This window comes from Tachypleus tridentatus, chromosome 10 (genome assembly GCF_004210375.1).
Source record: "Tachypleus tridentatus isolate NWPU-2018 chromosome 10, ASM421037v1, whole genome shotgun sequence".
NCBI classification, from domain to species: Eukaryota; Metazoa; Arthropoda; class Merostomata; order Xiphosura; family Limulidae; genus Tachypleus; species Tachypleus tridentatus.
In genome coordinates this window covers 33,831,202-33,854,353 of record NC_134834.1, presented here as the reverse complement: position 1 = coordinate 33,854,353, position 23,152 = coordinate 33,831,202, and the positions used below count along the sequence as shown (strand labels likewise).

Sequence of the window (23,152 nt, the reverse complement as noted above, 5' to 3'; positions counted from 1 at the left end):
TCTATTATTTACACCATTACCTCTGCCACTTAGCATTGCTAAGCATAAAGTAACAAACTATTTCACGAATGTGAGAGTTTATAGTAATTACAAAAGTTAAATCCCATTATTTTTTTGAGCTGTTACTACATATGACAACAATTGTAAATAAATTTATATTCTACTATTTCTTTAAACTTCTACATATTTGTTTACCACGTGCTAATTTTTTAAGTTTTTAGCATACCAAAATCAGTCAATTAAATTTAATTCTATTCCCTTTATTGTTGTTTTACAATGTGTAATAATAAAAATTTCACTTAACCATATTTTGTTTCCAACATTTTCGTGCACGTTTTAACAAAACCACTCCTTACTTTTTTCTAATTTCCAATATTCAACAAACTCAACCAACTTTTACTTTGTTTTTTTACATTTCACAGTTTAAAATAATTATAAAGCCATTTTCAAATATTTTTCACAGCATGTAACCAGGAGTGTCCATCCACACCAACTATTATTATCACTTTTAACAGAAAGTACATTTTTTAGAATGTTATCCTTTCACTGATTTTTTCACATTTAAAAGTCACTAACATTAACTTCAGTTTCACATTTCTTATATTTTCAAGATACAAGTCAAATAATATCAATCCAATCCTCACTTTCTTCAATTCTCAAGTTCATTAGCAAAAGAAATTTGTTAATAATTTTTTAAAGTCTACTACAGTTACAAAGTCAATCCAATCCTACGTTGTCATAACTTTAACAGCAAGTGATACTTAGCAAATTAATTCAGCCCTCACATTACTTTAAAAAAACGTTTTCACACCTTCAGATTACAAAGACAGTTTAAATATACTTTTAGCTTCATGAATGACAGTTCTAAGTCATCTAATACCATTTAGATATTTTTTAGTGTCTGGGAATTGTAAGATCAATATAATCCTACTCTTTTATTCACAATTATAAATCTTACTATTTCTACATGTTTATGTTACAGGCTGATAATGAGTCCACTTCTCACAATAAGGAAATAGTGGCAGTTTCCAAACTACAGAAACATTAGCCTAATTAGCATCCAAGATAAGTAATGGTACACATTCTTGTGCAAGTATTAAGATGTTTTAGAGGTTACACCAAATGAAACAAAATTTTTTGAGATGAAATATTTTTAACCTTAACATAAAAATCACTTTGCACATGGTCTACTCGAAACAAGCACTTAGTATCTTTACCTTAGTTTATTAAAAATACCAAATATGATTTTCTGTATGTGAAATACATTAAATGTTTACTATAAGTCTACCAAATTTTGTGAAGACCCACATACTACATTAAAAGTTATTAGTACAGAAATTATAACATGCACAAAGTGATCACAAGGTCATTCAATCTGACCAATCCTGTGTTGAGAGTTAACAAAAGTATAAAATCACAAAATCTTTTATCAAATGTACTTTCAACAGTTTTTCACAGTAAATGCCACTTTACTGTTAACTAAGAGACAAAGTATACTCTTTACAACTCTTCTTGCAACATACCTCTAGAAAAAGGTTTTACATAGTTTACAGAGCATGCAAATCTTTTTTTAAGATAAATTTTAACATTCTACACAAAATATTTTGTTTAAACAGAATGATACTTAAATTCATGTTACACATGACAAAATTATTTTGGCAAGATAACGGTAAAGAATAGAGGTGAAATACATTCAGTGAACGTTTAATCACAAGATTTTTGCTAACAGATTATTTTATAATTAAATATTATACACTGCTGGACAAAATCTTAAGGCCAATGAACATAAAGAAAAAATACGCATTTTACATTGTTAGATTCAACCACTTATTTGAGTAGAGCTTTGAAGATAAAAAATAAGAAAAGGGAAAATAAAATAACTTTTAGTATTTAATAGGGAAAATGAGCACTAGGAAATTAGCCTAAATACCAGCTGGTCAAAAGTTTAAGAGCATGCCAAAGCAAATGTTTGAAGTTATTTGCAATGACGGCCATGTGACTCACTACCGATACCTCTTGTTGGGCATTTCCTACCTTATTTAGGACTTCTTTTTGGTATTTGCTTTAGCATGGTCTTAAACTTTGACCAGCTGGTATTTAGGCTAATTTCATAGTGCTCATTTTCCCTATTAAATGCTAAAAAGGTTTTTATTTTTATTTTCCATTTTCTTATTTTCATCCTTCAAAGCTCTACTCAAATAAGTGGTTGAGTCTAGCAATGCAAAATGAATAATTTTTCTTTATGTTCATTGGCCTTAAAATATTGGCCAGCAGTGTATATATTTTGCATTAATTGCACAGAGCTATATGTGTCACTCAAAATCTACATAAATATATTAAAAAACATCCTTATGATCACCTTGGTTTGTCTGAGCATTGACATCAGCTGAATGGTCGATAAGTAATTTAACAATATCCACGTGACCTGCACTAGCTGCTTCCATTAGAGGTGTGGTATCTTTTAAACCCCTGTCTTCAACGCTGGTCTGCATGAGAAGCAGCTGCACATACATTAAAATGAAACATTCTTAACACAAGAAGTATTTAACTGTAAAACATAATAAAGTAACTTTCAAGAATTACCTTTAATTTTTAAATATATAACGTGGTACTAAAGAAAAATGACAATTCTTAAAGATTATTAAAGGATGTCATATTCACCTTAATCATAAAAAATCACGAGATTTAAACGTTTTGAACCACACACTAATGTGCTCCACTTTGTTTTTCCCCCTCAACATGAAAAACTGTCTCAGAGCCCAGACCCACAATCGTCAGTTGGAAATTTTTTTTTATGTGAATTATAATATTGAGAGATAGAGCTTTTCAAACAATGTTGTCAGTAACTTAAATTTGATAAATAATGAGAAAGAAAGCTACTACTTTGAATGCAGATTTTATTAATTAATGAATAAGTATACACACATGTGCATATATTAATATACACAAACACACTTCTATACAAAAGTTATGTTAACATTGTTCATCTATGCATATAATAAATCTGTTAAAGAATCTCACTGATATTTTTCTTTAATGTAAATTTTAGGTGTGATTTAAAACATTCGCCAATCACTCTATCCTTCCTTCTCATACTTAGGAGTTTGATTTCAACAGGTCACTATTAACTGAAAACAGTGTATAATTTCCCCTTGTTATACACTAAATATTACCAAAACAAATAAGGGAGGTGTTGTGTTTAACTACTGGGGCCAGACTTGGAATTTAATAACAGTCTAGACTCTCACTCACACAAACCATTGGTACATATCCAGTGGAATAGACTGCCATTTCTCTTTCAAAGCACCTAGAAACACAGAGAGGTTTCAGGATATGCCCCTCTGTCCCTCACATATTACTTTACAATGTTCCACAGGAAACTACAAGGAGCATGACTAGAGCAGAGGATTGGTCAAAGGCAGATTTGGAAAGTCACTTGTCTCAAACTATTACTTAATACATTATAGGATGGGACATCACCATGTCTAAAGGCATATCAACCTTTCCTAAAGATTTCATTCATTCTATCATCACAGTAATGCTCAGAATGTCTTCAAGTACATGAAGTCCAAACAACAACAGGTTCACATTACGATGTTAACCCAATCACTTTACACAACTGTTTTCAAACCCAGACCCTTCTATATGAAGGAAGTTAGTGATGGAATTCATCAGTCCACATGATGTTTCTCCACTATTCATCTCTAACTTTAATACTCAATGTACCATAAAAAACTATGACTTAACAAGTAGTTTACTAGCTGCAATGCATTCAAGAGTTACAGGTTGTCAGCTGTGCAAGAAATCCAACAGTACAGAGCTTTCATTTCTTCAATAATTTATCCACAGTGCATATGGCTAAGGGTAGGAGGACACTCAAACCACCAGTGTTCTGTTCAGTAATTTTTTGAAGATCCGCAAGTCCCTTTCATAGTGACATCTTTAACAAGTTGTCCACAATATAGGTGGATAATAACTGACATTTGCAAATCAATTAAATACCATTAATGATACTTGAATAGTTGTAATAATTTGAAACATTAATTTTGAGTAGTTGATTATATTCACGAATCATAACATTAATCAATTAACCAAAATAAACTTGAATGAATTAAAAAATGAATATTTACATGGATAGTTGGAATATTCAAAATGAGCAACAACTAGAAACATTAATTTCATTCAGTTGACTATTTTCATGGCATTGATCAATTTAATCATAATTTGATTATTACATTATCTTAAATAACACTAATCAATACTTAAAGGTAATCACCAAGCTCTACTCAAAACATTAAACCAAATCTCTAAACTTGAGTTGTTTCACAATTTTATAAGTGAAAGACTATATTTACTGTAGAAATACTAAGTTTTTTTGTTTGTTTTTTTTAATGGATATATTTTTTGACAAACACTATGCAAAACATTTGCAGGTACTCACTTGAACAAGTTCATAGTACCCAGACAGGCAAGCTAATGATAACAAACTCTCGCCTTTATCAGTAACTTCATTAATATTACAACCTTCACATAACAATTGCTGAACAGCTTTCAAGTCTCCCTCACTACACGCTTCTGCTAGTGATCTTCCTCTACAGAGAATCAAAGACACCACTTTCTTAAGTGGCAACACATATACAGACTTAAGTGAAATAAACAAAAAACTACTTTAACATTTTTAAAGCTGCCCACTGACTTGTAAAAATATTTAACACATTTTATTCAATTTTAATCGAGTTTATTTTTTTCAATTTCACAATTTCAAAGTAGTAAAAACTATAAAATATATACATTTTTCATCCTGGTTCAAAAATTATTCTTTATATGATTATTTCCTTTTTTGGTAAATAGTTTAACGTAAAAGTCTCTTACACATAAAGACTTTAATCTAGAATTTCTAAGCAAACGATTGCATCACACCTCCTGATACATACCCATCACAAGGAAACATCCCAGTTGTGTCCACCTTCCTCCCTGTAAGTATAGCTGCTGCCTCATCCAAAGCAGAAGTTACTGAAGTCAGGTTTCGTACAGCCCGTAAGCCTTCTGAATTGGAACACTGTTTGTCAATGGCAACTGAAACAGTGAAATTACATGTTACTAGTTTAATCTTATAGGAATGCAGATATATTTGATGCAAAAATACATTCCAGAATAACAAGTACACATCATAAAACCATCACTATATGACAGAAATCTTAACTTATCCCACTAAGTAAGTTTTATATTTTAAAGTTTTAACCTGACAACATTTATTACACCCAACTATATACTAAGCAATTTTATAATAGTTATGCATCCTACAAATTTTGTAATGATATTCAAATAGGTAAGTCCCAAGAAATGCATTTTTTTTTTTTTTTACACTCAAATAACTTAAATATTACTCTAATGTTGTACAAATTATAATTATTATATGTACATGAATTAAAGCTTTTTTCTCAATATGTTTTTAGGATGCTCATTATTCAAGTTCTCACATGCTGTAACAAAATAAATATTAATGGCCCAAGTAATCTAAATAACTAAAATGCTACAAAAACATTACAAAAATTAGCATAATCCACACAAGAAATATCCAATTTTGCATCTTTTAATATTTCATTACATTTTAACATAACTATCCTAATCATTAATAGCATAAAAACATACAATTTCTGAATTTCAGTTTAATAATTTAGCAGAACTAAAAGCAGTAACATTTTTAACATCTTGTTCTGATGTAAAACATTTATTTTTAAACATATATATTTAAGAATATGTTTTTGTACATTACTTTTTTAAAGACTTGGAACCAACAGGGAGTTTGTAAGGGGTATCTGATAACAATGAAAGTCACACTTCTGAAATATGTCTCCACCAACATATTACATAAATACTGCTCATTTAAAAATATCAACATTTCTATTTTTAATTTCTGAATTCACCTATCACTGTCTTTCTTCTTAAACAGATTTCAAAATTGTTAAGTATACCTTTCTAAAACTTCTTTTCATATTCCTTTCAGTAAATAACAAGTTCCTTTGCTAGTCAGTAAAGTTACTTCTTAATCACCCCATAAGTAGTTTTAAACAGATTAAAAATATAAAGTGAATATATTGCATTTTATTTGCTCACCTGGTGAACTCTAATCATAAAACTATAACATAAGAGAAAAAGTGCAAACATTTATATATATATACACACACACACACACACATGCATATATTAGGGATAATCTGTGCTAGTATATGCACATTACAGAAATGTATGTGTAATATGTGATGCACAAACATAAAAAATACAATAACTTTATGAGATTCATTAAAACTCTGCTCAAGAAGCAGATCCCCACAATAAAAAAATTCTCCAAGATACCCTGTTCTTTATTTAATGGTACTGGCTTTTAAACCATGTTATTTCCATTATGATAGGAAAGCACTAAATCTGCTTTGTGTTCTTATGAACAGTATTCCCACTTTTGATTGTATAATGGGTGCATGTTATCAACACCTCAAATGTTACCTTGTAAAGCAGAATTACAAAAAAAAAAAAAAAAAAAAAAAAAAAAGAGTTCTTTACTCAGAACTGAACATGAATAAGACCTGACCTGAGAAATTAACTCAACTATAATATAATCACTTTTAGGCATCAACTACAATGATCAGTGACACATAAAATCAGATTATGACTAAATTCATTACACCCAAAATTTATCAGGTAACCAAAATTTTTTGTCACTGCTTTTAATTATTCTAATTTCCCAAAAAATCATATATTGTCATTACAATTTCTCTTCACTATTTTCAATTAATTCAAGGTTGTTCAACTTAAATGAACAGTATCATGACTCACAAAATAATCAACTAATCAAAATTACCATTTCTGATTAGGAATGTTTTTTGATTATTTAAATCATCCAAGTCTCATGTATATAATCAATCAGTTGAATGTTACTGATTAATGAAAACAATGTTAATCAATTATTAAATTATTCCATTAAGCACCCTGTTCTAACTTATCAGCTCATTGTTCACTGAAATTCAAGAATGTAAGCCTAAACTTAATATGATCGTGTAGTTTCAGAGGCATTATTGAGAGGTACAATTTAACAAAATCTTTGGAAGTTGTGTGGATCACATGCCTGATAATAAGTCGGATGATATTCTGGATCACTTTCTTGTTATTCCTTCCTAAATTCAAATAATGTTTGCCATTACAATGAATAGTCACTTATTCAAATCTTACTGAGAAGAGACTGCTGTTAAACTTAAAATGCAAAGATTAACTTTGAAATTAAGCACTACAGGACAATGTGAAAATCACCCGTGATTCCACTTAATAATGAACCAAAATTAAGATTACATTAAATAAAAATTACTCTGATATAAGAAACGTAAATGTTCAGTATGAATGGATACTGAATCCCACATTACAATTTTCAAAGTTTTCAGACATATAAGGGTGATCTTTGTTTGTAGATAATTTTTTTTAAATTTTGACCCTATAACTATGTTTTTGTTCTAGAATAAAAAAAAAAAAACATGTCAAACTCCATCCATTTTGAACCATATTTAAAGGTTACTTAGCAAGATTGATGTTCCAGACAACGGTGACCTGGTAGCATAAAAAGATATAAAAACATTTATGTATTATAAATAATTAATTTACAGTATATTATTACTCTATTCAATGCACAATAAAAATTGCATAATTATACGCTTTCAGGTGTTTATCCATTTTTGCATCATTACTGTTTCGTTTTTGCTGATAGAAAAGCACCTTCTAGCACAAGTTGAAAGAAGAGTTGTCTCTAATCTTCTATCTTATGATGGCATTTTACTGACCAACAGGAACATACTCTTTCTGACATTGTCATTTACTACATTCAAGTTTTGAACTGTCTCTAGTGCTCTATGTTGTTCTTTCTAAGCTCTCTCGTAACTCTAGGTTGAAATCCAAATGGTATTTTGAGAATCTGATGAAATATGTTTTATTTTTGTGATAAAATCTTTAAGACATGTCCTTAAACTTCCCAATATTTAGCTGGATACAGCTAAAAAGTTCATCCATGCCTTTCTTTTCATTCAATGTTTACCACTGTTTATTTTGGCTCTGTGGATACAGCTGAATCAAGGAATGCCAAAACAATGAGTTCTCTACTGAGATATCGTAGATGTTCAGCAAAGTCCTGATAAGCAGGTTTTGAAAAGAGCATAATTTACCTTCTTATACTTAACAAGATGCCTTAATGAAGTTAAAAGCATTGCAAGAAGCAGATATGGCATCCACAGCAGTGAACACTATCCTAAACTTCCTCTGTGGGAAATACTACTTAATCATGGTCAACTACAGTTTACAATTTGACTGGCCCATGTATTCGCAAGATTGCTGGAATATTTTAAAATTGCAACATCTGGACTAGAGGAAAACCCATATAGTCTTTGAAAACAAATGTAAGGACAAATTCTAAGATACAATAGAATACAATCGAAGAGTAAAATATATGCAGTATAGATTATGTATACATGGAATTTTAAAAACTTTCTGAATAATGTGGAATACTCTTGAATATTCAAAAAACATACTATAATATTCCAACATACGGGTGGATGTACAAATCCCAGAGGAGGTATACTGAAAGAACAGAACCTTCCCTGAAGGTCCCATCACCACATACAGGAATCCTCACCAAGGGGTACTGTAATAAGCCATGGTGGGATGGGTTGACCAGTGGATACAGCAATGTTATCCAAAGACAGACCCAATTCATCTAACTGTTCCTAGATATGAAGACCAAAAGGAGCAATGACAGATTGTCTGTTCTGAAAAAGCATAGCCCACCAAAAGAAGAAAATACAACCCCAGGATGGATGCTTCAGTAAGGATCAAAGTTTTGAAACATACAGTAAAGACAGTTGCAAGCAGTGGAAATCTAGAGAAGGTTCATGAGACTCTTTGTATAATTGCTGAACTGGGGAAGTGAGGAAAGCCCCGGTGCAGAGCTGAAGTCCCTGATGATGAATGGGGTCCAGCATCTTTAAAGCCAAGGTCCTGGCAGAGCCATAGAACAGTGATCCATATTCTAGTTTCGATTGAATAACAGTATGATATATCTTTAGCACAGAACATCAATCTGCTCCCAAAGTGGTGGAAGAAAGGACATGGTGGATGTTCAGTGCTCTTGTACATTTGACTCATAGCTGCTTCATGTGTGGTATAAAGGTCAGCTTACAGTCAAAGATAAGCCCCAAGAACTTTCTCAGGGACCACAGGTAGCACAACTTCACCAATACAGAGGTTCATGATTGGGGTGAATACCCCATTGGTGGCAAAAGTGCATGCAAACAGTTTTAGAGAGAGAGAAGATAAAACAGTTTGTTGTGGTCCACTTCAGTAAACGATTTAGAGCAGCCTGTAGCTGTCATTCAATATACCTAATGTTCAACAACTAACATGAGATGTGAAAGTTGTCAACATGGAGCATGTTTGCAACAGTAAGAGGACGTTGTTCAGTGATGGCATTAATCTTGGTACTGAAAAGTGAGACACTTAAAACACAGCCCTGAGGTACTCCAAGTTCCTGTAGAAAAGAACAGGAAAATGTCAAACCCACACTAACTTGGAATCACCTGTCCGTTAAAAATTTAATAAAAATGGGCAATGACCACTAACCATAAATGAAGGTCTTGCAAAATGCCATACCTTCATTATATTTAGCCTTCTCAATGTCAAAGAATATTGATACAAGATGTTATAGTTTGAGAAAGGCTTCTCTGACATTTCAAATCAAATCAGGTGGTCCATGGTGGAGTGCTGCTTTCAGAACCCACACTGGATAGGCAAGAGAAGGTTGTTTGATTCGAGTAACCAAACAAGACGAGCATTAATCACCCTCTCCAAGGTCTTACAGAAACAGCACGCCAGGGTTTTGTGAGCACTATACCCAAACACCAGCATCAGATACAATGTCCACAACACCTGCTGAGAACATCCAACACTACTACTTGGTTGACCCTAGCCCAAGATGACCAGCAGAGTGACCCTAGGGGGGCCACCATAAAGTCACCCATCTACAGGAATTCAAGGTCAAAGTGGTGTGTTACAACTGGACCCCTCAACCACTAGGATCCTCTCCTCCCCTTCACAGGTCACCACACACAGCAAGCAAGTGGGTGGATATTTAGATCCCAGAGGAGGTAAACAGAAAGTACAAAACCTTCCCTTACCACAAACAGGAATCCACACCGTGGAAGTCAAAAGACAGAAAACTAGAGAAAAACAGTCTGCACACTATATTTCAAAGGATCTAATGCTCCCCAGAAACATCATGGTAGAGAAAAAGAGCCACTTGAAGTTCTCGGAGATAAGAGGCATGTAAGCATACCCGAGAAAGTAGAATACCCCTGCATAACAAGTCCCAACAACAAAAACAGTCATGTGTGGGGAAGCGAAGAAGATAAATGTAGTTACATAAGACAACAGAACAAGTATCTACCAAAATCTCTCAAGTAAATGGTGGATAGCCTTGAAAAGAAAACAGAGGAAAGATAATGAACAAAAATAGAAACATGAGATGAAGACATGAGAACTGAGCTGGTGAAAGATGAACAGAAGATAAAAGGATCTGAACACCAAACCTGAATAAGTGACTCCAAAAAGAAAAACTCAGCCCTATGACAAACCAAGACTTGTATCCCTCGAGCAAAGTGGATGAAACACCTGGATCCAGCATGAAGGTGAGATAGAAATTGATCAGCATAGGTCTGAATATCAGGAGGAAGGGTAAAAATAAAATAATCAGTAGTAAAACCTAAATGCAGAAGGGAGTGAGAAGAATCACAAGACGTAAATGAAAGGGACTAAATACAACTTACCTGAGAAACAATGTCCATGAAAGAGGAAGAAGGGCTAGGAAGATAAAGTATTGCAAAAGTGGAACAAAAGCAGGTGGAGGAAAAAGACTTAAAGTCACTGTCTTTGTGAACCTGTTCTATAAATAAAGGACTCTTTGTCCCTAAGTCAGAGAAAGAACCAGATAACACGTAGCTCCCCAACTTTTGATGCACAATGGCCACACATCCTTAACAGAAAAAGGAGCCTGGTGCCATAAGTCTTGTTTGTCTAGCTTGAATAAGGTCTTGTTGATCATTGCTAAATAAAGCAGTAGAAAAATAAACTTGCGAGTTCATAATGAAGAAAGAAACAAAAGTAATCAAAATAATATATTTCCACACATTAGTATAAAAGGTACAAAACTATTCAAAGACAATAAAAATGTTATGGAAAAATTTAACCACCGGCATGAGTATCAAACATACTTCAACATACAAGTGTCAGATTAAGAAGTGAGGACTGAACAATTATTGTAAAGAGAATGAATTGCAACAGAAGGATGTGCTCCACTCCTATTGGTGAGGGGTTGTTACATGATCATTTGCACGGTCTAGTGCAACAACAGCACAAGTACTTGAATTTGGTTGGGAGCCTCAAGACTAGTGGCAAACAAAAAAACTGCATATATAAAAAGCAGCACAAAATTAAGAATCTGATCTTACTCATTTTAAATTTGAAACTGTGCATAGGATACTTTGGGATAACTCCTACATCAACCCAAAAATAACCTTTTAAAATGTTTTAAATTATAAAAATAAGTGATTATGTCCTTGTTAACATTAGTAGACTCTGGCTGACTTTATTCTCTTACTATTCTTTCTCACACTTTATCAACTTTACAATTTTCTGATCTTAAACTCACTTTTAATCAACAATCTTAAGTGACAACATTTGTTTATCTATAAACCTTGGATTCCCAAGCATCACTATTTATATACAATCCTCGATTTCCCATGAATCATAATCTTTATATATTAAGCCATGTATGCTTAGCTTTGTGTCATACCTAGAGAACACAGTCTAAGTGTTGTTGGAACTTCCAGTATTTTATGTAATAAGAATCATTATGCTTATCTTATAAATTGTCCTTTGTTAATCTTCATGAAGATGGTAAAATAATTTTAGTTAAATTATAAGTAAATATTTTTGCTACTTAAAAAAATGTCTAACCACAGAATTAATCTGGTGAATTTCAGATCAAAATATTAATAACACTAAAACTAACTTATGGTATAAGACCAATGGAAAAGAAGAAATATTCTAGAAAGACCTTGTAGCAGGAATATAAGGACAAGATATTCTGGGACATAAACTCACTAACTTTTTACTGTAATTTCATGACATTCTGCAAGAAATAGCAGATATTTAATTAGTTTTCCAATATAATACTGTAATAAAAAATTTTTAGCAAAACTATGATTAACTTTTCACACACTTCTCTTATAAAATATTAAAAATCTATCATACATATCTTGAAGCATACATGTAACAGTTGCATTTTGTACTAAGTTTTATCACATTCACTATTAGAAAATACAAACATACTCACATGCCCCAGGTACTTTAAAAAAAGCTTCTAACTCTGCCCTGGTTTCTGGATCTATACTGTGCAGCTCTAGGGTCTCTGTACCTTCTCCAGGTAACAAGAATTTTGATGTATTATCCAATACTGGTTCTTCATCCAAGTCTGCTTGATCTAAAATGAATGACTCAACCTGAAATACCATAAGAAAAACAAAAAAAAGGACAGTTATGTACAAAAATCTAAAAAGTGTTCCAAACTTATATCTAATGATCAAAAACAAAATTTAACTAGTGTATCAGAAGACTCAAATGTTTAAAATCTCTAATTTTAAATACTCAAACTAAGGCAAAATAAAATTAACTTGGTTCCTCAGTTTACCATGATTTGTGAAGAAAGATGTTGTTTGAATTCACTTTTAAGCTCTTCATCATGTGAAGTTTGGTCCTTAGAGAAATATATCACTATCAAACTTTCAAAACAATTTTTTGTTATTGTATGATTACAATTAATCAAAATTCAGGTAATAACCAAGAATCAAAATAATTGTTAGTGCATTTACTATTCATTACATATTGCTCAAAATATTTCCTTTTCTTATGCCAGAGGAATACAACTAAAGGTTTCATACTGAGCTAAGCTAATACATAACAATCTTTTTTTACACATAAATATACTAAATATATTAAAAATACTTCATAAGTACAAAGGCATTTTATTTCTGAATCAAACTATAAAAGCAATATATTTGAACTACATACACATGAGTATGAAATAAAAGTGCCCCCCTGAAAATGTTGCTAATCTTTCATTAGATAACAGAAAAATATAAAAAGCTATAGGTTTTTCAGAATGCACTTTACCAGATCTGTTCAAATATAATCTCAAAACCTAATTTCAACACTGGCTTTTGTACATACCTGAACTTTTCATAATTTTAGTTACATTTTCTCATAAAAAGTGTTGCACATCTGCTGTAGTTTTTTAGATCTTCTTGCTCTAATTAACCTACAAAATGATGAGAAAATGTAACTAAAATTATGAAAATTTCAGTTATGTATAAAAACCAGTGTTGAAATCACGTTTTGAGATCATATTTGATCTCAGTCAGTGCATTCTAAAAACATATAGCATTACATATTTTTTCTGTTTTCTAATGAAAGATACAACAAATTAACAACATTTTCAACAGAACGTAACTTTTTGTCCACCCCCCTGTGTGTGTGTTTTCAACAAGTACTTCTGTCCTTTACTTTTTTTAAATGTTCACTTTTTTCCATAACTTATCAGTTAGTAAAAAATAATTCAAATCAAAATGTTAATTAACTTACATCATATAATAGCAAACTACTTAAGAAAATAAAGATCATATTTAATCAAGATCACCTGGTACTTGAAAAGTTACAATAATTTTCATATTTAATACACTTCAGGCAAACAAAAACTGAGATACATGTAACACATTGTTCCATAAAGATGAGTAGAAGACAGAGCTCCATAATGTAGTGTAAGATGAACAAGAAAAGATAGCTATACACATAAAAAACTTCATTATAGTACAAGGAGACATATTTAATATGGTTAACCGTTTATCAAGCAAACACTGGAGGGCAGTATCATACTATTGAAGTTACTTGTTACTGTATTTCAAATGTCAATATTCATGGTTAAACATTATTTTATATGGCATCTGTACATGTAAACAGTGATGCTATCTCATTCAGTTCCAGAGACATTAATTTTTAAAACTAAAATGAAATTTTAGCAGAAACTTATCTTTCTATATAAAAATAACTGACATTTTTTACCCTTGCACTAACACACACTTTAACAAATACCAGGTGCCATGTCATCATGGCATTAAAAATTTGGCAACTCAGTATTTTCTCCCACTTTATTCATGTACAGATATGTGAGAAATAGAACTCAAACCTAGAACACTTCTGAACACTTGGAAGTCTGAAACTATTTTCAAATTCTTTGAGTCTGAAATCAAACTGTTTCTTGGATTTTAATGGCAGATAAAGCATTTCAAGTTTTTCAAGAATGAAGTGCTGTAGTTGCACAACACCACAAATTTAACAATATTTTGGTTTTCTTCTTTCTTGTCATTCAGATACTCAAATAGGACCAAAGGCTGTTTATTCAAGCAATTTTATCAAGTAGTTGTTGATATCATGCAAGTGTCAGCATTCATAGGTTGCTCTTATTAAAGTAAATGAATAGATCCTCCATTTCCCAGTACAAACAGTATAGAAGTTAGATTAGGAACACCAAAAGGCCTTTGCTTATCTTTGTACAGTGTTGTAATGATGAGTTGATTAGACCTATTCTGAAACAACACATTTGGCCTATCAATATAACAGTAATTACTTACATTTTACTTTCATTCATTGCAAGAATCCACCTGAATTACAATTATTTACTCTACTATTTTAGTAACTGCACATATTGAAATTTAACTTTAAAATATGTTATATAATAAAGTTTAATAATTAACCCTTTGTTTTTTTTAGTGTAAAACTATATGTCTCGCATCATAATCACACAACCAACTGAAAATATATTTCCACTTTTTATATCAAACCTAGTGCCAATTTTTGAAAATATCTGTCAAGGCCTACATTGGTGAAGTCTGTCTGTATTTTTACTCACTACACCACATTATGAGCAAAATCCCCTCTACCATTTGTCTTATTTTGAGCATATTCAAAAATATGACAAATGGTAGAGAGGATTTTGTTCAGAATTACCTCTGTTTTTTCTTACTTTTGTTTTCATCTCAAATAGAATTGCAGGTTAGAAAATTAGGGTAATTCTGTACAGCAAAAAGTATCTACACTCTTCAATATTGACTGTAATTCTAAAAATATCAACTTCAGATACATTACAACCAACTGAATAGGATGTAACCACAGAACCATATAAAAAAGATCCAAAGTACACAAAAAGAAATAAAGTTAAAGCAGTTACTCACCCATTAAACCTATGTTCAGTAAAATGAAGGATCTAACAAACATCACATTTCAGTGATAAACAAAAACTACAATTCCCTGATGCTAAAAACAAAGAAAAACACAAGGATCATAAGCAAAATAGGAAAAGTCTTTAAACAAAAATCCAAGGTTGCACATGCAATAACTCTGTAGAAGAAATCTATCAATGAAAAGGGCTGGAAAAGTTCAAAAACATTTTCAAAGCAGTTGGAATGGAAATACCTATCCAAGATCACAGAAAGTGAAACCTGAAGTACAGTAATTACTAGTATGAAATAAAAGGTATGTATTAAGAGATGAAAAAGATTTTCCTTATATTGATATGCAAGAAAAATATTTTAAAAAAATTATAGAACTTTACACACAACTTTTAACGATTTTAAGTCTCAGACAGTGTAAATCACAATGTTAGAAAAAAAATCTAAACGTTAAACAAAACATTATGCAGCTTAGGAGGGTCTTGTTTGTTCATTCAGTCAAAAAAGAAAAAAGGATACTAAGAAAAAATTAATTCCTTTCAACATTACACAGAAGCCAAAAACCTATTTTTCAAATGGAAGAACATGGAAATTGCACTTTGGTAAATGACTGCAGTTTTAAAATATCATCATCATCAAATACGAGGTCTGTTCAAAAAATACGCGGACTGTTTGAATTGCACGGCTCCAGTTGATTCCAGGGGAATCTGCTTGGTGTTGCTAGGTTCAAGACAGATCAGCTGATTACGCCGATTGCAGATGTCTTCATTTGTGTATTAGCTACGCGGTTTTAAGTGAAGTGCGATTTTTTTCGTTTGGCGGATTTCAGAATGAATGACCTGAAGGAGCAACGACTTGCTGTGAAATTTTGTGTTAAACTTGGAAAATCTGCGACTGAAACTTTTGCTATGCTTAACATGGCTTACGGTGATGTTGCTATGAAGCGTACGGCATGTTTCAAGTGGCATGAACATTTTAAGGATGGTCGACAGTCCATTGAAGATGATGAGCGTCCTGGACGTCCTTCCACGTCAACTGACGACCCACACGTCGACAAAATCAACACCCTGGTGCGAGCAAATCGACGTCTGACTGTCAGGGAGCTTGCTGAAGAGTGTGGGATATCAGTTGGATCTTGTTACGAGATTTTGACCAAAAAATTGAAGATGCACCACGTTGCTGCGAAGTTTGTGCCTCAGAACTCGTACGTTTTTGGCCAAACACTCGATCACTGTTCTTCCCCACCCCCCCTACTAACCTGACCTTGCTCCTTGCAATTTTTTCCTGTTCCCCAAACTAAAAAGACCCTTGAAAGGAAGAAGATTTGAGACTATTCCCGAAATTAAGGCAAATGCGACGAAGGAGCTGGAGGACATTACAAAAGAAGCACACCAGGACTGTTTCAACAAGTGGAAACATCGTTGGGATAAGTGTGTGCATTGGGGAGGAGAGTACTTTGAAGGGGTCCCAGACCTGTAACTTCTAAATAAAGTACATTTTGTTTTATGACGTCAGTCCGCGTATTTTTGTAACAACCCTCGTACATCAACATAATAGAAAAGGTCAATAATTTCATTGATAAGGTTACAAGGGACTAGTCTCTTTGCTCAAAACATCAAAAAAGGTTTGAAGACAAAGTTCATATGTTCTTTTTTTACACTTTCACAATTGAAGATGTAGTGGCAGCATGCTCATCATCTAGTTGAGAGCTGATTTTCTTTGCTTAACAACAAGAGGTTCTAGCATTCTAAAATGTAAATCTTCCCAGGAATGGAGAATGATGGGTAAAAAACTAAAAGCAAGCACAATATTACATTCATTTAAACAATGGCTGATAATACTGTGCGTGTTGTTGGTTTTAGCTTTACAATTTTCTTTTGACTACAGAACCTTCCATTAACTGATCCACTATATCTCATGTTGCACATCTAACATTTGAACTCACACACCACTACAGAGGGTTTTTTAATGGACATTGTATGCCTTTCAGATTGAAGAGCTCTTTTAACCTACCTTGTTTTAAAATATATATTTTATCTGAATTTGTAGATACAATATAGCTGTTTGATGATTTTCTAAATTTTCTTCATAACCATGCATGAAAAATTGCCTAAGAAGTATATGACTAAATAACAGTTTTCTTCAGAATATCTAATAACAGAAGATGGGGTACTTAGTTTTTCTGTTGATTATTCTATTTCAAAAATGACAACTGACAACAATTTCATCTTCTGAGGTTTTACTTAATGCTTTCACCTTCTGATTCAAGAAAGGTTTAGATTTCCTTATATTTTAAATGTTCAGCATATCAATTTTTTAATTAGATTTTATTTAAATACTGGTGGAGTAAAACCTTCAAAATATGAATAAAATCCTGCAAAAGTGGTTTACAATATACTTCAAAAGTAAGATTACCCTAGTTATTTAAGAATATCATCAATGAATTAGAGTTCTACATTATTTTGGTACTCTACAATAAACTTCATATTGGGACATTTACCATTTAAATATTGACCAGTTGAACACTATTAAACAGTACAAAAAAGTGTCATCAACACAACTCCTGCAGTGCATAAGCTTGAAACATTCTGGAAAGAACTAACTATATTTTCATGGAAGCATGAAGGTTAACAAGGTCAAGAGAAAGGTTGGAGTTTATAACCATTTTTCTGACAAAATTTCTCTTCCAAATATGTACAGTGCAAATGATCTAAAACACCAAGTGAAACTGGTACTGTAGTTCACATGAAGGGCTAAATACATGAATACGGAAAAAAGGGAAATATCTTTGTAGGGAAGGAAAAAGTTCAAATTTTACAAAGTATAACAGAAAGCAGCACATTCTTTCATTAAATAAAATTTTACACAATTTTACAAAGGAGACCACAAAAAAAAGATTGATGCAGATAGCAATAGATTACTACAGAAATTTAAATGTAAACTTATTTACTATGATGTTATGTCAAAAAACTATTAAATACAACAATAACTAGTGAAATACCTCATTAACTAAATTATGCATGCTTAGTTCTTGGGATCAAGTTTAAAATTTTAAAAGGGCATGGTTATATCCAAACAATTAATCACATAGTGGTGGACAATGTACACGACTATAATCAGAAATCATCTACGGGTGCTTCAGATTCATTTTCACTGTGCAAAGGGACAATACACTTAACAGCATATGCCACTTTACTTACTGAAGAGGAATGTCTTGTGTGCTCAACTGTGTATTCTAAAACAAGAAACTGGCTGAAGTTGGAAAATTAATCACACACTGTCACAATATCTGACTGACAAATAAAAAAAAGAAAGTTTAGTTCACCATCTAATCAAAACTATTTTTGAAACCAACTAGGAAGAGATAGAAAAATTCTGAAAAAATAAAGGACAATGAGGAAATAATGTCAACAGCTGATAATATCTCTAAGTTAAAAGTAAAGTCTTAAGAACTGCAAGTGACCAGCCAAGAACACTGCTTTCCTAGTTGTTACTTTCCTGCAGCTAATTTGTAACTTACAGGCTATTTAAACAACTGTATGTAACTCGACATTTTAGCACAAATGAAAAAGTAAACAAACAAACAAACACCTAACAATACATGTGTAAAGTTTTATTATTTATTCCTGAATTTGAATTTACTAACTAGTCAAAAGATGTATTAAATTTTAATCATCTAAAATATCAGAGGACAAAAATTTTATGAAACTTTAAATTAAGATTACATTAAAAACAAACAAGTCTCAAAATTCTGTTACTATTTCTTTAACTTTAGAAATCATTAAATATGATAGTTTTTAACTGTTAACCCTCTAGATATGGGTAAGTCAAAGTGTGTATGCCATGTGTTTTGTTTTAAAACTTATTTTAAAATGTAATTAAACAATATCATCAAGGTCATTAAAACTCAGCAGCAAACATATCTTGTAATTCAAATATTAATTTAAGCTTCAACTTAATTGCAAAAGAAAATATTCAAATACACTGATATTTCTTTACTCTAAGCTTGCATTTTGGAATTTCTATTCACCCAATCTAAACTTTTTAGGTTTCTAATGACTTACACACTTAAAGTTTACATACTCCTAAGCCAAAATGGAAATTTATGTATCCATTCTCGGTGTCTTTAAAAATGTAAAGAATTCTCCAACATTAGCTATTGGATTATTTATGATCAATAGAAAGAGAAAATATCAATTTATTGCTTTCTTCATGAGAGTAGGTTATTGTCAAAATCAGTTTATAGTTATTCTGCTTCAATTTTATAGCTCTATATTGCCAAAGTTGTTTCAAACAAGTAAGGAAAATATGTTAATACACACACATAGCTTAGTTAGAAGAATGGATAAATAATAATAGTTTTAGAACATTGTTTTTGGCTGTGTGTTAATATTTTCTGTTCTAAGTTGCATGTGTCAAGTACCAATGTGTTAATTTTGATTACGAATTTGGGGGGTGGGGATACAAGAATCACATGTAATTATTAAATTTACAAATTCCCAGATTTGTGGTTTCCTTTAAATTCCTTTGTTAGCCCCTTACAAAACCTTTATTCAGTCAGTACTTTAAAGGAATATAAACCACTTTATTTACTCTTTGTTGACGTATAGAATTTATAATATACTCTCTTCAACTGAATGGCATTTAGTTAATGATTCAACTAATTTTAAAGATGGGTTTCATTATTATTTTTCAGATCACACACGAGAAAGGAGTGGCAGTAAAGAGCTGTAAAAATAAAATCCCTAACAGAAAAAAAAGCTCCTAAAAAATAAAATATGATAATATTTAAGAAATATAAACTATAATGAAAACTACAAATACATTTTTTACAGGAGAGAATCCTTAAAAGTTATGTAGAAATGGAAGTTGAAAAATGTTTCATTTGTTTTTCCAAATTATAGAAAATAAATGGTTACAAAACAACAAAATGTTAATTCTACATCATTTTGGAACTAAAATTATTAAAATAGTTTGAATCATTACTCTTACTTAAATTGTGCAAGTTAATATGCAAGTGTACTTTTACTACCTGTAACCTGCTCCGAGGTCCAAATAAGGTTATAGCTTTGGTCTGATCCCATCTAGAGTATCCTCCACAAGCGTTTAAAAAGGAGTCTTGATACATACCTACATGATTAGCATTCAATTTGGGATTTTGCTTTTTTTCAGCTATTAAGTGGATGGAAAAAATTAACATACTAACAGGCCTCTTGTTGTTTTTTAAAATGTTATGTTAAAGTTTAGAAGATCAGCTGCAGATTTGTTGGCCATATTTCAGGGATCCAGAACAATGTCTCACCAGAGCAAAAAAATTATGGGAAAACATTAGAAGTTCCTTAAGGGTTGACTATGACTCTCCTGTACAATTAGGGTTGACACTACTGCCTCATCCTTTCTCAAACTCTCTACAGCCTTCCAAAATAATGGATGCTTGTGCCCAACCAATGTTCTGAAACCATTATTCCAAGCTTCTCAGACATTGTTTATGTTGTCTTTCCCCAGCCAGTATGACTGCATGAACATTCCAAAGAGCCAGAAGATATTGGGGAGGTATTTGATGCATTATGACAGGTACTTGTTCCAAAACTTTGGCATTACTTTGACAAAGTACATGATGCATACTTTGTGAAAAATTATACCTATAAGACATTGATGTGGTAATCAAATAAAGTCAACCACCACATTTCCCTAGTTCATACAAATATTCAATTTTGTTTAACAATATTTCAATTATGGGCAATTACTTTAAGTTTTTGTTTACATTAATTGAATTGTCAAAATTTTGTTTTGTGTTCAAACAAAATTGTTTTTTTTTTTATGTCTTTTATATTTTCCAATAATTTAAAAAAAAATTTAGTCTCTTGTATTCAACTGAAATATGTGTTTGACAATTGTTTTATTGAAATAAACCATTTCTTTCTAGTGAGATGCCAATTTTATGCAACAAAGTGCCAAATTTTTGCAACAATGTGTAATTTCTCATATTTAAAAATACAAGCTATAATTACAAAATTATCTACCTTATTAGATTATTATGTTGAAACAAACAAACTTTCAAAATGTCTTCAAAACAGTAATAAAGTAAATAAAAAGGTAGAATATATAAAAAAATATTTGGGTGAGACATTGTCCTTTTTCTTTTCCAAAACCTGGTGAGACATTGTTCATATCCATTATTTTATGGGGTTTGTTTTAAACTTGTTAAAATGATTGAGTTAATGATGTGACATGCACATTTTATATTAATTTAAGCCTTCATTTGGGGTTCACTGACAGTGGTTGGTTTAGTAAATCTTAGTTGATATAAACCAACTTTAAACATGTTGAAAGAAAATGTCCTTTAATTGATATTTCTGTTGATATTATCTTTTACTTTTCTATGATCATGCTTTAACTTTTTAAACATCATATTATGTGCCTAGGCATTAGCATACAAGTTACAAAAAACAAAATTTAAATCTCATAAAGTTGTATAATTTAGCTATATTCAGTATACGTTTTGGATACTTTGTTTTGTTAATGCTAGGTCTTGCCACAACACCAGCCTAACACAATAAGTATGCATATCATTTAAGACGGGAAAATGCCTATTACACGTGTGTGTATGTGTGTACATATACCAGTTTCTACAAATGTACATATATAAAACTTAAGTCAAAGAGTGTGTAGTAGAGACATGAATATTTGCCACAAAAAAAAAATATATATATTTATTTAGTATTACTGATAAATAAACTTCAATTTGGCTTTAGCATAAACTTGAAGTTAAACTTAATACCTAGAGCAGAAACCTGAACAGCTTATTTATTCCTTCTATAACAACAAAATTATATAAAAAAGAAAATAATTACCTCTGAAACCTCGTCGTCTTCACTATCAGACAAGTCTGCCATGAAATTTGAGTTCAGAGAAGAAAATTGTCCCCTTTCGCTACTTAAGTTTCCGCTCACTGGTGACGACGAGTCTGAATGAATTTTCCCTACTTCTTTGATTTCGTCTTTAACCTCGCTGCATATACTACTTTGAGCTACATTCTGCATCTTTTACTCTGCTATAATAGTATGCGAGAATTTTGGAAACGGAGTTTGTATAATATAAGAAAAAACTAACTGTTATGTTTTATCTAGTATTTTTCACTTCTGTTGCCCTTGCCATCAGTTCTACGATATAGTATAAATTGCAATGGTTACAGTTTGAGTCCCGGATGAAATCTCCAAGGGTGTAAGAAAACACTGGGATAAAATGTTTATTTATACGAGGACATTTGAACGATAGATCACAAACGAAAATTTGTGAGTTCAGATAAATTCTTCCATGAATATTTGATTCAGTTATATTTTAAGTCTATGTCATCTGAATGTCAAATAATTAATCTACAGAAAATGTATATCGGTTATTGCGCTGAAATATTGAATAAACCTCACCGAATATATATGTCCCAAAGGGAGTAGAACATTTTTAACAGAAAGAGTTATAAATTAAGTTTAATGTTATTAGATATTCGCGAATAAGTTTTCCGTTATTGATTTAAGTTTCACTCACATTAAGCAATCCATCACTGGTGTTTTTGTTGTATTTTTTTCATATTAAATTAAGCATAAATAAATATATAAGAAAATAGCAGTTCCAGTAACACACATGTAAAATGACACTGAACTATATCTTAAATTCTCTCTAAAAACTTCTCAAATTACTGTGTTTTTCAGTGTTCTCTGTTTGGACGCAGAGATGCTCAGACAAGTTAAAACTAGAATGCCCACTTATTATCTTATTCTGTG

The 23,152-nt window shown here is 31.5% G+C and overlaps 1 protein-coding gene across 1 annotated transcript in view; it reads right to left on the bottom strand.

The window, feature by feature from the left end:
- Window positions 1-22,591, bottom strand: part of LOC143228334 (ankyrin repeat and KH domain-containing protein 1-like) — a 35,377-nt gene extending 12,786 nt beyond the window's left edge. The window contains exons 1-5 of the mRNA XM_076459604.1: window positions 22,226-22,591; window positions 12,425-12,590; window positions 4,935-5,076; window positions 4,442-4,592; window positions 2,360-2,501 (exon numbers count right to left, since the gene is read on the bottom strand). Coding sequence (XP_076315719.1) covers window positions 2,360-2,501; window positions 4,442-4,592; window positions 4,935-5,076; window positions 12,425-12,590; window positions 22,226-22,414 — 790 coding nt within the window. The 5' untranslated portion in view covers window positions 22,415-22,591. The remainder of the gene's footprint in view (window positions 1-2,359; window positions 2,502-4,441; window positions 4,593-4,934; window positions 5,077-12,424; window positions 12,591-22,225) is intronic.
- Between the last annotated feature and the right edge of the window lie 561 nt (window positions 22,592-23,152).